Consider the following 17,188-nt stretch of genomic DNA (forward strand, 5'->3'; position numbering starts at 1 on the left):
AGCCCCTACAATAACATGTGCAAAACTTGCAGCCATATATCCACAGGTATACTGATCAATACCCTCCTAGCCCATGGATCCTACGCCTACCTCGTCCAGTGCATTAAATCCCCCAACAACTATGTGGGTGAAACACCACAATAACTACATTCTCAAATGAACTCTCACAGAAAAATGATAAAAGACAAAAACCAGCCGATCTCCTATGGGCAAACACTTTTCGCAAAATGGTCATTCCATATCTGACCTCTCAATCCTCAAAGGAACCCTGCACACCACCTTCAAAAGATGAGCCTGGGAACTTAAATTCATAACTCTACTATACACCAAAAACCAGGGACATAATAAAGACACTGGATTTACGGCTTATTACAACAACCTGTAACCAGCTAATCCACCTTTGTCTTACAGAGGTGCTAACTACACACTTCACCTTGAATGGTCTCTTACATCATGTTAATTCCTTATCTGTGCCATCTTTTATTTAACTATGACACTGAGCACCTTTCCCAGACCTAAAGAAGAGCTCTGTGTAAGCTCACAAGCTTGTGTCTTTCACCAACAGAAAATGGTCCAATAAAAGTTATTACCTCACCCAGCTTGTCTCTTTATTGCAACACTGTCAGGCCTCTGTTGGTTCTCCAGCAGTAAAGCTCAATTTAGGGCTCATCTCCACTTGGAGCACTGCAGCTGTGCCATTGTCGCACTTAAGCATAGACAGACACTCACTACAGCAACAGGAGGGGTTCTCTTGTCGCAACAGTTAACCCACCTCCCCAAGAGACAGGAGCTAGGCTGATGGAAGAATTCTTTCATCCACCTAGCACTGTCTACACTGGGGGTTAGGTCAGCAAAGCTACACATCTCGGGCGTGGGGCTTTTTCACATCCACAAGAGATGTAGTTATGCCAATATAAGTTCCCAGCGTAGACCAGCCCTAATGCAATGTCTACACTACAAACTTTGGTCAATGCAAGTTATGCAGGCATAAAGCCACCGCAGTTAGTATATGGCTTGTGTGCGGGCATACTTGGCTCCTTACATTGGCGCTGCATGTACTCTCCAGGAGTGCTTGTGTTGACATATAGTGCAGTGCTCGATGGCTCGGTATCCCAGTGTACAACCCACCACCATCCAGCACACTGTCTTTTGGGAACTTTTAGCAATCCATGTGGGGCAGAAATGAGTTGTGCACGGGTGACTGGGAGCCAGGGGTCAACTTCTCAGTATGCAACTGTCTCCGTGCACTCCCACTGCATCGGTCTCAGTACATCGATCATGGCTCAATGCTGCTTGCAGAGGTGGCAGTACGGCATTGCTGTAATGGGGCACTTCCATCAGTGGTACAAATTTAAGTGTAGATACACGCACACCTAAGTCATTGACCTAACTTTGTAGTGTAGACCAGGCCCCTTCACGCACATCACAGCTTTAAAAAAAAAATTTTATTATAGTTTATTTGGAGTGGGGAAATCCATATCAGATCCCTTTCCTTTCCGTTTGCAGAGAGAAGCCACTATCACCAACTCTACTCCCATTATTTCCTCCATTATGAGCAAGGGATGGGAAGAATTAACAGGTGGACTAGGCCAGTACAGCTGGAGCAGAAGCTAAGTACAGAGGGCAGGCTTCAGGGTAACTGGTCCACTAAGCAGCTCCAGCAAGCTCTTTTTTATTTATTTTTTACACATTAAAGCATGTTAGGGAACATTTAGTGTACACCAGCAGGGTCTACACAGGGACCAATTACTGCATGTTAGTGAACTTTAGAAATCACACCCTGATGGTGAGCTGTGAAGACCAGCTCTTAGGCTACTTTTAGCTAGCTTCTGCTGCAGGCCCTGCTGATGACACAGTCTTTGCAGAGGTAGAAGGGGCTTCCTGTCCCAGAGAGAGGGAGAGTCTGCCTCTGCAAGATGTCCCAAGCAAAAAGTGTAGCTAAAATCTATGATTTATTCTCTCTGACCCTCCCTTTTCATAAGTGATGCAAGTCCAGCTACTCTTTAAACCTAAACTATTTTTTTCTCTTGAAGATCTTATCAAACTCCGTCCCTACAGATTTACAAATTTGTTAGCTGCTCTGTTAAAAACTCAATACAGGAAAATTTACTTGCATCAGCAGAACTTGCCTGACCCAAGTCAGGCCAGGAACTGGCAAAAACTTTTTTTTTTTTTTTTTTAATAAATGAAAACGTCAAGCATGTAGTTCTAGCAAGAACACCAAAAGATTTTGAAGGTTAATTCCCAAATTTTTATCCTAAGGTTGAAGATAGCTACATAGTCTCAGAATCAAGCTATACATTTTTGAACATCAGAACTTCAGTGAAAACTCACTAAAATTTTGGGAAGAAGGGTTTTTCAGGTCTGAAAAACATTAGAGAAGGAAACGGAAGAACTCAGAGATGCCCCATCAAAGAAACTGAGTATTGTTAACCTTCTTAAAATAACAGTCATTAATTTTTAGCACTAATACAATAGCTGAGAAAGGAAGCAACCTGATTAACAAAAGGCCACAGTATATTCCTCAGATGTGCACATGGCTTTGAGAACAAAATTTAGCCCAATGGTACCAATTTTTGCTCAGCTGCAGCAAGAGGCACACAGATCGAAGACTTAGCCCTCCAAAATCAAAAAAACATTTTGGTATTTTCAGTCCAAACTTTAGCATCTCCTGCCATCAAGGCTGCTTTCAGCACAGGCAAAACTGGGCCAGCTTCCCTGTACAATAGTTACTGTGTTGTCAAAATACTGTGGCTCAGGCTGAAGCAGAGAAACTCTAAGGGTGGTTTGTGTTTTTCAAATCCTTACAACTCCAGAGTCTTCTTTGAGGAACAGGATGTTTAAAAAAGGTTGGGGTTTCTTGTTAGTCATTTAAAAAAAGGAATTACTATTTAAAATTTCTGTAATATCCCTCACTGAATAAGCACATGTTGCAAGTTCCTGTATACTTTAAGTGTAGGAAGTACCCCGCCTTTCTCAGGCTTCACCGCACACTCAAGAGGACTTGAACTTTGCATGCCTGGTTATATATTTTCCTGTTCCGCCTCAGTGTAAGCTGTAATGACAATTTCAAATTTTTTACTTGTATTCCTTTGATTATGGTCTCATTTTACACTAGGATTTAATTATGTTAAATAATTATTGAATTAAAAGACTAATTTTACTATGTGTTACTGTAGCACCCAGAGGCTCCCAATCAGGATCAGGGCCCATTGCACAAGGTGGTGTTCAAACACATCTGAAGACATAACTACCATCCATCTTACCCTGTTTCTGTTGTTGATGTGTCTACACAATTCCTCAAGATCTTTGTTGCTGAACAAATTAGCCGTAACATCTACTTTAGTATCTTTTAAAGTGGAAGCCATTAGCAGTCTGTGGACGACAATATCAGCATATCTTCTAATTGGAGAAGTAAAATGCGTATATTTATCTAGGGCAAGTCCTAAGACAAAGGGAGACCGTGACAAAAAAAATAAAGTAAATTAAAAAACCACATCCATGGAAGTGCACGTGCATGTACGTACGTACACACACACACACACACACACACACACACACACACAGACCAGGGGTAGGGTACCATAATGATGGAACTCTTCTTCGGGGCACGAGCCAGTCGAGAAGTACAGTGCATTAGACATCGCCTGAGTAGCCATGGACCGCAGTAATTTATTCACAGTTGGATCTAAGGGATCATCTGCTTTACTCAGAGAATCAGCCAGTGCTTTATTAGACCTACCAAAAACAAACCATTAATTCGTAATTACGCTGTCCCTGAACATTAGAGCGTGTGATTAAACAGCAGCAAGGGAATACACATTCAAGTAATTAATAATCAGATTGCTTTCTGCGTAGTCATTAATACTTCTATACCAAAAACTGTACAGCACCTCTGCCCTAGAACAGTATTCTTACTTGAAATGCCAAATCTCATTTAGTTGCTCTTCCTCTTCTGCTCCTCTTATGCATCCCATGTGAGGGCCGGGCAGGACTGGAGCAGGGGGCTACTCTATCTTTATTTCGGTGAGGTTCCCCAGTATCATAAAATGGACGGCGGAGCTGGTTTCACCCACTCTACAAGCACTGGTCTGCAGTGTGGGCCACATATGGCAGGAGGGGTAAGCTGCACCCCAACCATAAGGATGTAGTTGTGAATACACAGTTATTCCCAGGAGCTCCGGAAAGTACTTCCCTTAGTGCTTCCCTTGGAGTCACACTGGTCCATACCACGACCTTCACAGGTACAACCTTTCCCTAAATTTTAAATACTAACTCATATTCTACTGTCTCCTGTACTCAAACCAGGGCAATCCCTCAGATTGCTCCCTAGTTACTCTGGTAGCAACCAAAGCTAGAACTGTCTTAAAAATCAGAGTGAACACAATTTGGCCCTTCCACACTGACTGGACAGAATGTTTGGACACATTTACACTCAGGCCAGAAGGGACCATCATGATCATCTAGTTTCTAATCTGACCTATTACACACTGCAGGCCATAGAACCTCACCCACACACTCCTGTAATAAGCCCATAACCTCTGACTGAGTTAATGCAGTCCTCATATCTTGATTTGAAGACTCCAAGTTACAGAGAATCCACTATTTACTCTAGTTCAAACCAGCATGTGAACCGTGGCTCATGCTGCAAAAGAAGGACAACCCCCCCCCCCGAGTCTCTGCCAGTCTGACCTAGGAAAAATTCCTTCCTGACCCCAAATATGGCAATAAGTTAGATCCTGACCATGTGGGCAAGATCCACCAGACAGCTAGGAAAAAATTCTCAGTAGTAACTCAGAGCCCTCTCTCTGTACTGTCTCATCTCCGGCCACTGGGGCTATTTGCTAATAGCAGTCACAGATGGGCCACATGCCATTGTGGGCAATCTCATCATATCATCCCCTCCATAAACTTATCAAGGTCAGTCTTAAAACAAGTTCGGGGGTTTTGCCCCCACTACCTCCAGATGATTCAGGTAACATCTATTCCTGGCCCAGCCAAATGAGCTTCAGATAACATCCCTCAGTTAGAATGGCAACACCCAATTCACTGAAAGGCTATGCTGAAACGAGAAGTCATTTTTAAGAAGTGATATGAATCATCAATTACAGTGATGTTTATAATAGTTTGTAAATATTTGTCTAAGTTATAATAGTTAACCACTGGAATTTCACACTCAGTGCTTAAAACAAACTAAGAGAAGTAAAAGGTACCGTGTGTCTATGGAAAAGCCTTTGGCACTCGCGCATTCTCGGAGCTCAGAAAAAAACTCTTGTCGTGGTGGAGGGTGTTGGCGCAGCAAAGCATGGTGAGGAAAGTTCTCCCAAATCATCTTTGCCACCCAGTGGTTAGCAAGGATCATACATTCAGCAACAGTCTCATGCACCTCCAGCGGCTGTTTAGGGATGAGATCATGAATGTTCTTTTTATCATCCAGCTGCACTCTTATTTCTACTCCTTCCAGCTCTAGAGCGCCACAGCTGTCACGTTTAGCCCGAACACGTCGAGCTATATCAGTCAGTTTTCCTATTGCCCAGACCAGTTCTTCCAGCTTCTGTTGTCTAGTTCTCTCATCCAGTTCTTTGAGTTCTAGGATATCATCAACAACACTTAGGTCACCATCTAATAATCCCTGAGCTACCTCGTAGACCAGTTTGTATGAAGACTGAATGATGGTTCTGTTGTACCAGACTCTCAGGATTTCATAGGAATTTTTATCTAGCTCCCACATGACACTGACAGCATACCTTAAAAATAAAAACTTCAGTTAATCAACCACTTCCAGTTTTCATAAAACAGAACTTGAAAGATATCAACATGTGACAAGCCTACAGATTCTGTTTTGTACCAACAGCTCTATCATTATACTTCATGAAACAAATGGGCATGGTAGTGCCACTTGTTCATGCCCTTACCTTTCAACCCTGGGGACAACATGGCCAATACATGAAGATGAATTATATAAGCAATGGTGGTATTCTATTTCTAAGAAATATAGCCACTTTTGTTTTTAAAGTGCAATTGTACTGTATTCATTTACTTTGAAGGCATCTTAGTGAAATGTACCAAGAGCATCTTGATCTGTTATTTTTAACCTATAAAAAGACCATGTTTTATATTTCTATTTCTCATTGGCTCAGGTGATTGGCAATTAGAAAGAACAGTTGTTACTGTGGGTCTTTGAGATGTGTTGTCCACGTGGATTCCACTCTTGGGGTGCATGTGCCTCATTCGTGCATGAGTGGATTATTTTAGCCAGCAGTGTCTGTTATGGCCACACTGACATCCCATATGCCCTTGCACCCCCCCCGCCCCAAACTGAGGGCATAAAGCATGGAATGGGCCCAACCATCCCTCAGTTCCTTCGCCAATACAAAATCCCAGAGAAGGACTCCGTCTTAGCAGGAAAGGAGAGTGGGTCATAGAATCCACATGGACAACACATCTCAAGGGACCAGAGTCACTGTTAAGGTAAGGAACCATTCTCTCTTCTTTGCGTTATTGCCCCCATGGATTCCACTCTTGGCAAGCTCAAGAACTTGGGGTGGAATCTTGGTTTACCGGGCCACTAATGGAGAGGGACTGTGGTTAGCAATGTCCTTCCTCACAGTGTCCATAGGCAGCTTGCATCAAGGTCTCGAGGAACCACCTCACACCGACTTCTGTAGCTTTCAGAGTTTGCTTAAAGAGAACAACGTTCTCAGAAATAGGTCCTTCTCCTATGCACTCATTGCTAATCAGTACTGAAGCATCACAGGAACCCCAGAGATTTAGCTCCTGCCATGTTGCTGGCATTCTTGTACGAGTGGGAGGAATGTCTAGCCTCAACTGAAACAAGTCTTTGGTTTTTTTTTTCTGGTCAACAGACAAATAACTATATGAACTAGAACTAAGTTGTAACACATCTAACTGTAGAATAGTGCACAGAGAATACAGACGCTGCAGAGGTTCTGTCTCACAACTCTGGGCAGTAAGAAGGAACTGAGGGATGGTTGGGTCCCCCTGCCCTCAGGAGAGGAAGGGGGCTCAGGACATCTAGGGCATAAGTGTGAGCCCCAATAGACACCTATATTGCACATTTGGGGCACCTACACACCAGGAGTGGAGTCCGTGTGGACAACCACTCAAAGAAAAGAAGACCCTTTCATCTCTAAAATTAAGTTCTGGTTGCCTAAATTATTAACATCTGATGGCAAATCCCATTGTAGCGGTGTCCACATCAGGAAACATCAGACACAACTGATACTCTTTTGTGGACAGACTCAGGTGCCAAGGTTTGAATGGATATAAAAACCAACTATACTCTGACCCATAGAATTTCTGTTAGCATGAAATTCATCCAAAAAAACCCTCTTTAAAAATAGAGAAAAATGGCCATTAAGGGAGCATTACCAATGGGACACTTACGTGCCAAAAAATGTTGTGGGAATATATTACATTTAATAAAAAGGTCCCACCTCAATTTCAATTGTGATTGCATGCTAACGCTCTAATCCTATAAAGGCTCATGTACATGCTAGACTGCTCAACAGAACTATTCTCACTAAATAAACAGGTTAGCACACGTATAAATCTTTGTAAGACCATGGTCTAAATCAGTTCTTTCACAGGGATTTTTTTTATATGCGTGTAACTCTCTAACTTGTGGATTTAAAAAAATGCAAATACACATTAACTTACACCAAAGTAAATAAGTAAAAGTACATGTTTCCTAATTTTTTAAAGAAGTGATTCCTGGGATGCTGTATAAAAATGACTGGTTACACTAATACAGTCACCGTGGATACCAAGTTGCAATAAATCTTATACAAAGTATATCATGTAAGGTATCAATGGAAATGTTATGATTGGCTAAGTATGATTATCCTATTTATATGCATGTAGCATCCTTGTATATGAAGTTATGAATATTTGCTACGTGCTTGTATCTTAAACCTGCATTGTATTCCTGGATGACACCCTCCAGATAGCTTTACATCAAGGCTAGACAGCTATGTGTCGATGGCCCTTGAGGACCCTCCAATGTCACAATGGGCCATAGAAGAAACTCATTCTGCCCAGATAGCTCTTCCTGAGGATGCCTCAGACAGCGAGGAGCCAGTGGCCACCTCCTATGAATCAGCAAACTATGTAAGGACATGTGATATGCTCATCTGACCCTTGACTCCATCTTGGGCCAGTACCTGGGACATTAAACCTCCATGCATATGACAAAGGATATAAAAGACTTCTGAGACCCCTCCATTTTGCCTCTTTCCTGCTCTAATTCTCTGGACTGTGGATTTACAGCTAAAAGGAGCATCTTGAACTGTGGACTGAGGACCTTCCAACCTTTTGGAAGTTACCAGAGAGACTTCTGCAAGCCAACAGTCTGTTTCATTACTGCTACAAACCTGATATTAGCACTTTGCAATCACTTGTATGTATATGATTCCTTAACCATTTATAACGCTCTTCTTTTTTATTAATAAATCTTTAATTAGTTTACTAAGGATTGGCTGACAGCGTAATATTTGGCCCTTGGCTCTGGAATGCCTAAAGGGGACTGTGTTTGGCTTCTGTGTTTGGCTTCTGGTTAACCAGTGTGGTACTGCAGAAGCTCTTTTGTTACTGGCTTGGTAAATCCAATCATAGAATAAACCACCAGTTTTTGGGGATTGTCTGCCCTATTTCTTGCCGTCTGCCCTGAGTATGGCATTCTCAGTGTGGCCCTTCCAGCCACCTGGCCACAATTCCTTATTAGTTTTACAGTATTAATCTCACTACACATGGGATATTTATATACATGATCCCAGACATGTTAATACTGGATGTTTGTACAAGGGATATACTCAGGTACCTGCTGGTAGCAATAATAAAGTTATTTGTGTAAATCCCTCATGCATCAGTAGATCCCTCTTTAGTCATAAATATTACAAAAATCATACCTTTCAACTCTGCTAAGAAGAGAGCATAAGTCAGCACTCAGGATGGAAGGCAGCATATCATAACGACGATCAGCTAAATAACAGGTTGTTGCCCTGAACATAAAACATGTTTATTGTACTCTTCACAGGGACACATTCAAGTACATCTCTCAAGTAGTTTGCAACATAAGCACAGCTTCAGCATAAGAGGATACAAATGTCAGCATGATTTCAAAAGGTTAGTTTTACACAATGCACACAAGGGCAGTAATGCAATCGAGTTAAATAAACATTAATTTACAAATTATAGGCCCAATCCTGCTTTCCTCACACAACTTCAATCTGGAGTTGTGGGTACACAAGGAATGCAGGGTTAAGGCCTAAACAGTCAGGGAATAAAAGGGATTATACATAGACTATACCATGTATCTTCACTGGCTATCAAGTTTATATAAGTCTGCAATTACATAAAGCAATATATTTAATAAAAGCTGTTTGAATATTTTAATTTCAAGATAATGGCAAGATAGAAACAGAGTGACATATCTGGCAAATGAAAATCCAGTACATGTCAGTATCCTTCTCACAGTCATATTCTAAGTATCAGAAATTGTGCTTGTTGGCTCTGCTATGTGATAGCACAAAACAGCCTCTCTTATGCTTTTAGTAATGATGTTTGTATGTTGGAATTCATGTAAGGGCTGCTTCTTGTGCAACAGATGTTCTGCCTTCTGTAAAGATACAGTCCCTCCAAAAAGTATAGCAGCACTGAAACAATACAGGACAATTCTATTAATTGCATCAAATAATTAAGTTTACTAAACTTCAAAACATGACTCACTGAGAGAGAGACATTTTATGGATAAAAAAGGAAACAAGGCTGGTCAAAAGGGATTCGTTCCCTCACAATCCTGCTGTCTCCAGAGCAGGCAGTAGGCCACCAGCAGCTTCCACTACATATTTTTGCAGCAGCTGAGCCTAGTGAACATGACACCTTATCTACCTAGTTTATTTTTAAAAAAATGTTTTTGTTGTCACTCTTTAGAAAAGCAATAGGCTTCCCACGCTCAGTAATCTCTTTATATTGTTTAAGACAGCCTCACTACAAACTTCCTTCCCCAATATGCTTTACACTTTCCATAGTAAATAAAACTTACCTTGCTCTGGCCTCAATGTCAGTGTAAGAATTTACTGCCACAAAATGGGTTACATCTGCAATGTGGACACCTAGCTCGAGGTTCCCATTGGCTAATGTTCTAATGGACAGTGCATCATCCACATCTTCACAGCCTTTGGGGTCAATGCTGAATACCAAATGTGTATTCCTCAAGTCTATGCGTTTTGGTTCCTCCTCTGGATTCACCTTCCATGGGTTCTCTGAGGTACTGGAAGGCATCTCACACATCTGCACAAAGAGTATTGGGAATCATAATTTTATAAATTTTCTACATACAGAGGTTACAAACTAGATTTAAAATTCCCCTTTTCTCTTACAGTGCCACAAAATATTGGTATCTATTACTGGGATTATAATTTTTCATTCAGGAAACAGACATTTGAAATATGTTCCATCTTTGTATTCTCCAGGTCTTTCCTTCATGTTTGCCTTCAAGAAAGTAATTATGTCCCATGCTTTAATATGGTAATCTTCCAAGTGACCTTTGGAGACTAATAACTGAGTGATATTACAGATCTGGGAAATATCAATAATGTATCTTGTCTTTTGCATATCTGTTTATGGCACTCAGTTTATAAAAGTATACAATGGACAGAATCAAAACACTTTGCTTGGACAGCAGGTCCCTGCTCCAGTTGGAATCAATGGGAATTGTGACACTGACTTCAATAGTAGGACTGGGCTATAAAAGGATCATTATTATGAACACCTCATATTAAAGACAGAACTATTTTAAAACTCCACTTAGAATGACTATATTGCAGCAGAGATTCTCAAACTTTTTCACAGAGTGAAGTACATCTTAACAGAGAGCTTATCTCAAACCACTTTCCCTGTGATTTGCAATTGTATAATATGCTTGGTGCAATGATAGCAATTGCTTAGGTGGAAAAGTAGTCTTAGGGAAGTATCCTGTATTTTCAGAAACTGAAAATAGGTGGGATGACAGATGGCACATGTGATCAGCTAGCTCTCTTCAAACCATCAGTGGGTTCCTCTCTTTGGGAGACCACAGTTTGGAAAACGGAATGTTAAAGAGTACAATTAATCATGAAATCAAACCTGGACTTCTGAGAAAGGGGCAACAGAAATGCTGTTCTCCACTAGAATAACTGCAGTTTCCCCTTCGAGATCTCCTATCCGTCCTAAAACTCGTACAAAATGTCCATTTGGATACACAGATGTTGACTCCCAGGAATCAATACGCACAATAACTCTACAGTCCTGCAGTAAGACAATGATTCACGTTAGGGCAGCAATGCATTTACTGAAAAGCAATCAACGTAAGTGCTAGTTGAGAGACAAATGGTGAAATCCAAAGACACTGGCAATCATAAAAATAAATAAAATATGCACTGAAGGAGACCATACATTTTCCTTATCAAAGACGATTGCTAAGCATTTAATAACAGAATCTGCATCATTAAATTAAAAATCAAGATGCATATATGTTACATTCACGCATACCCCAGGCTCTGACGTACAATGGGGCAGAGAATCAGGAAGCCATAGCTCTTTCCTGATGGCACCTCCTCTGCCTCCAGAAGATCTCGGCTGCAGCAGAGAATCTAGGCTATGTTGTTTTTAACTTAAAGTTAGTACTGTCATTCATACTATCCCACACAATCTTTATACTAGCATATGTGAGTCATAATCTATAAAAAAAAAGTCAGAGATAACTGATAAATTCTTAATTCCATGGTGGAATTAGAATTTGTTATTCAAACTACTAGAATTTACTTCTTGATCATTACAAAAAAAATATATTAGCTACTTGTCCCAAAATATATTACAGTTTATAACCAGCAGTCAGACGGAAGGAGACCCATGTGTTTTAATTCACACATAGTGCATTTGTGGCAATGCTATAAGCAATAGTTGTATGACGGCATTTCATGCGTTCATTATGTCCTCATTGCTCCTAGACTGCCATGAAAATAAGATGTTGCATCTGCTTCTGAGGACTGACTGAGATTGAGGAGGAAAATTTAAATAAATTGGATATAGCAACTATCAAACACTACATATACTAAAAACACAGCCTCTTACCTCATCTCACATGTAGTTATTTTACATATAAGATTTTTGGGTCAGTGAGTATTTCTTTTATTTGTCTGCACATCTATAAGCATTGCCCAAATAATACTGCATCTGGGATTCAGTCTGAAAGGACATATGCCAGATGGATTATACTTCCCCCTCCCTTCCTCCCAAGTCCCCAAAAGGTTACATGAAACCCAATATTAACAGAAATATTTTCATTTAATTTGTTTAAAGATTACATGAAAATAGATAGCTTGGGATTTAAACATCCCTCTAAAGTATTTGCAACCCAAACACTGCAGCATGTTGTTAATGCACAACAACCAGAGAAAGAAATGCACTAGAAACAAAAAGAAGTTGACTAGTTATTTTCAATGGTCAAGTTTTGAGGAATTCACAAAATAAACGGCATAATACTAAAGAACACTAGATTTAGTATCACAAAGACAACTTTTAAAAAACAAACATGAGTTTTATCTTAAAAGGGTCTCTTTAAAATGTATTAAAGACTTAATTCAAACTGGATTTCAGGTAGATACTCATTAGGTTTTACTATGGCATTATCCAAAAGGAAGAATTTGAAAATACGAAGAAACAGTCTAAATTTAATTGCTTAATTGAAGATGCCAAAAGAAAGTGTTGTTTGAATAACTAGTCAATGGCCCAAATTCAGTATTCCAATAAGCTCCCATTAGCATGAAATGAAGCAACTAGTTGTATACACACACGTGTGAGGCCAAAATTGGACTATTGTTAGTGGCTTACGGTAATAGTTTTAAACCTTTCACTCCCATTGAAATCATTATATTAAAACAAATGACACCTGCACTATCATATTGGCATACACAATGCAGAAATGGCAGTCATATTATTTACCTGTAGTGCCTCAGCCTGCTGTGTACTGATCCTGATTTTCGGAATTCTGTAATCCCAAGGTGTAACAAGGATTTTCTGGGCATTTTTACCCTGAGACTGACTCTCTTCTTTGGATGGAAAAGTGACCACATAATCTCGCCAGTTCTTCTGAATGATTCCAACAACTCTACCTTTGAAAGAGGAGTACCGTTGGTTAGACATCAAATGGTTAGGCCAGTGGTGCCCAAACTTTTCCTGTTGTGCCCCGCCACCGTCACCAGTAATGGAATCTACCTGTGCCCCTGCTCCATTACTGCACAACCAAGGCTTCCTCAGCAGAGGTGGAGCTGGGGGAAGAACTGGGGATGGAGGAGGAGCTGGGGCTAGAGGTGGAGCTGACCTGGGGGTGGAAAGAGAATGAGGGCAGAGCTGGGGCTGGGGCGCAGAGCAGAGCTACGGCTGGTGGGGCTCCCTTCCTGCTGTGCCCCCCTAGTGGGTGTGGGTGCGCCCCACAGTTTGGGGAACACTGGATTAGGCAGAAATAGTAAAGCATGTATGTAGGAGGTTTGGTGGATTCATCACTCTGCAGTATCAACTTGTGCATCCACAAGCCAATACTAGGATTGCTAACAAGATCTGGTTTGCAATCAATGGGAGCTGTACTTTGAACATATTAAATTGTATATAATAAGTACTCTGAAAAATCAGGTCCTAAGTGTCTCAAATTGGGCACCCAAAATTAATGAATAGTTTTGACTAGGACTGTTGATTAATCACAGTTAACTCAAGCGATTAACCCAAAAAAATTAATCGTGATTAATCGCACTGTTAAACAACCGAAAACCAACTGAAATGTATTAAATATTTGTGGATGTTTTTCTACATTTTCAAATATATTCATTTCTATTACAACACAGAATATAAAGTGTACAGTGCTCACTTAATATTATTATATTACAAATATTTGCACTGTAAAAATGATAAATAAATAGTATTTTTCAATTCACCTCATACCAGTACTGTAGTGCAATCTCTTTATTGTGAAAGCGTAACTTACATTTGTAGATTTTTGTTACATAACTGCACTAAAAAACAAAACAACGTAAAACTTTAGAGGCTACAAGTCCACTCAGTCCTACTTCTTGTTCAGCCAATCGCTAAGACAAACAAGTTTGTTTACATTTACGGGAGATAATGCTGCCTGCTTCTTATTTACAATGTCGCCTGAAAGTGAGAACAGGCATAGAGCCACACATTGAACAATGTGAAAACAATACAGAACAGCTGTATTGCCATTTCCTAACTTCAGAGTGCTTGACTTTGCAACTTGAATAATGTTTTTGTCTGTAGTTGTGTGTGTAATCAATCTTGTTTATTAGTATGGTATCCCTTTCCATGATTAAACATGGAAATTTGGGAAAGGGGGCAGTTTGTGTAACCGCAAGAACAATGCAGTCCCATAAATAGAGGAAGGCAAATACTTTCAACCTACTTTGCACTGTTGTCTACTTTACCTGTGGGCATAGGTTCACTGGAGGTGTCACCTGGTGCCTTTTCTTCAGTATCATTCTCACAAAGGGAAGCAGTTCTTCCTTTCCATTCATGCTGGAGTAACAACTCTACAGCTACTACATCACCATGGATTGCACGGTTCCGAGCTTTGGTACCATGAATAAGTATATCACTTTGGAGATCTAGGTTTAAAATAATAATAAAATAAAAGTCTTATATGACTGCTCTCAAAAAAGACTGTTGGCAAGTACCAATGCTACATTGTCAGGAGGAATCTCTCTCTTAGTTTTTAAAAAAGCTATTAAGCAGTTTGGTATTTGGAGTCTTGGATAAAACAATCAGATTGTCATCAGCCCACAGTGACCAAAGCCCTTTTCCTGCAAACATCTGTGCACGTGCTTAACTTTAATCATGTGAGTAGTCTCTTTGAAGCCAAAGCTAAGCACATGCATAAGTGTTTGCCCAACTATGGGGCGTCAGGGTTGGTCCAAACCATTCAGCAGGAAAGACAGAGCCATAATCCATTAAACTGTACAGTGTGGGAGAAGGGGAGGCTGAAATACAGATTATTGTTTAAAGGGGATACACGTGGTGCAGTTTTCAGAGTCCTTCTCAGCACATGGAGAAAACCTCAGCAACCCAATTTCTCACATTTTCTCTAACACTGACCTACCGACTGAGGAGTTTGTATGGCTTCTTGTAGAGAGCCTGAAACCCTTGTTCCTGAGTAAGCTGGAAGGAGTCACCAGAAGGTGGCATGGAACACACTCAAACTAGTCTTTAAATATAGCATTTTATTAGAAATATTTTCACCTGTTTCTTTACCACTGGCTCCTTGAAGTCGAACAAAAGCTTCCATTTGTGCTCTGTGCTTATTGACATTCACGACACCCTAAAATAAAGTAACAGTCACTAACCAATAGATGCAACTACAAAGGGAAAAAATCTGCGCACCTCAAAATGACCAACTTTATATACATTAAAAGTACTCACTTCTTAAAAATCCATTTAAAAATGTTTCCTAATCATTTTCATAGGAAAATGTTTCACCTTGTGGGGAGCATACTTCATGGAATAGAGTTGAAATACTGAATTCTTGAAAGAGCCAAGCATTATTTCTAGATGTTTTTTATTTAATGTAGCACTGATGAAATCTCTGAAGACTACTACAGCTCTCTTTTTATCCACAGACTAGACAGACCACAAGCAGAGTCAGTGCAAACCTACATACATGGCACTGCCCCGTCTTGACTCAGAGGTACCACCTAAGAGGCAAAAAATGCAGTCTGTGTATTCTATTCTTGCCTTTCTGCTGAGGCTGACAATAAAGGTACCAGGTTACTGCCTTTTATGGTGGTTTTTTATTTTTCATGACATGGATACGTATCCACTAACAGCTGAACATAAGCCAATGAACATAAGACAGCTATACGCTGGTATAGAATTCTGATTACTAATGACCTGAACTGGATTCAAATGGACAACCTAAAAGGTGAGAGGTTCTATATCTTCACATTTAATTGTATTTTTAAAAAAATAGATGCGTTTCTTCTAAACACAGTATCTACTTTCCCAACTGATGGGTGAATCATGTGGTAACACAATGATATTTAAAGGCCAGTTGAAGATTAGACAGACTTCTAGCAAAGGCTTTTCCATGAAAGCCAGAAATTGAAGAAAAAAAATTATGGAATCCGCAGCACTCTCATCTGATGAACTTTTTCATTTTATTTGAGAAGAAGGGGCAGGAACAAAAAGATTCTAAAAGTTTACTTGTTATCCACCTCATACTCCCTCTTTGCTCATTACACTCCTTCCAATCCCTTCTCTCACTGTTACCTGTATGTTTTCTTTCATGTCACTTCTATTCTGGGAACAGTTTTCCATTTTTTTTAGCTCATCCCTTCACCACACTGTTTTTCTTGAAGCCTTATAATACTTGTTCCCTCGCCAATGCATTCTCCCAACCGTCTGCATTTAATGTTATTTCATATATCAGTTTTCTGAGTTTGACTACGAATTTCTTGGCGCAGGGCCTCATCTTTCTTTGTATGCTCTATAAATAATAGATTACCTGTATATATCGTCCAGATTTGATCCCAGCCTCCAATACTTCCATAGGAAGATGTTCAGGGTATTCCTTCCCATTGTTTTCTTGGCTTTCACACTCTCGTTCACGCCGAGATTGAAGTATAGAATCGCAGAGTTCATGGACAGCTTTTAAGTCAGGCCAAAAATTATCCAAGTAATTCTGTATATACACATTATAAACAGAGCACAAACGATTTTAAATAGAGAAATATGGTTCTATTCACAACAGAATTCTGTGCAGACTCTACAATGCTTCTGTGGTGCTGGTGGTCAATATCCTAAATACCACAAACCCATTTCTCCATTAATCCATATCTCCAGAGAAGAACAGTGTAGTACCCCACTAAATCACTTTGCTACCATAAATACTGTAGAAGGGTTTTTTAATCATCTTAGTTTCAGATAACATTTTAATTATAAAAATGAAATAACTTTTTGAAAGATCTAATTCAAAGTAGGGCTGTAAAGCAATTAAAAAATTAATCACAATTAATCATGCTGTTAATAATAGAATACCATTTATTTAAATACTTTTGGATTTTTCTACATTTTCAGATATATTGATTTAAATTACAACAAATATTTGCACTGTAAAAACAAAAGA

At 39.9% G+C, this 17,188-nt stretch overlaps 1 protein-coding gene across 2 annotated transcripts in view; it reads right to left on the minus strand.

The window, feature by feature from the left end:
* Positions 1-17,188, minus strand: part of DIS3L (DIS3 like exosome 3'-5' exoribonuclease) — a 28,751-nt gene that overhangs the window by 2,932 nt on the left and 8,631 nt on the right. For both annotated transcript variants that reach the window (XM_044979971.1, XM_044979970.1), the window contains exons 5-14: positions 16,568-16,744; positions 15,307-15,385; positions 14,496-14,675; positions 13,003-13,172; positions 11,146-11,307; positions 10,064-10,311; positions 8,928-9,020; positions 5,214-5,747; positions 3,584-3,738; positions 3,267-3,445 (exon numbers count right to left, since the gene is read on the minus strand). In XM_044979971.1, coding sequence (XP_044835906.1) covers positions 3,267-3,445; positions 3,584-3,738; positions 5,214-5,747; positions 8,928-9,020; positions 10,064-10,311; positions 11,146-11,307; positions 13,003-13,172; positions 14,496-14,675; positions 15,307-15,385; positions 16,568-16,744 — 1,977 coding nt within the window. The remainder of the gene's footprint in view (positions 1-3,266; positions 3,446-3,583; positions 3,739-5,213; positions 5,748-8,927; positions 9,021-10,063; positions 10,312-11,145; positions 11,308-13,002; positions 13,173-14,495; positions 14,676-15,306; positions 15,386-16,567; positions 16,745-17,188) is intronic.

Source organism: Mauremys mutica, chromosome 11 (assembly GCF_020497125.1).
Source record: "Mauremys mutica isolate MM-2020 ecotype Southern chromosome 11, ASM2049712v1, whole genome shotgun sequence".
Lineage (NCBI taxonomy): Eukaryota > Metazoa > Chordata > Testudines > Geoemydidae > Mauremys > Mauremys mutica.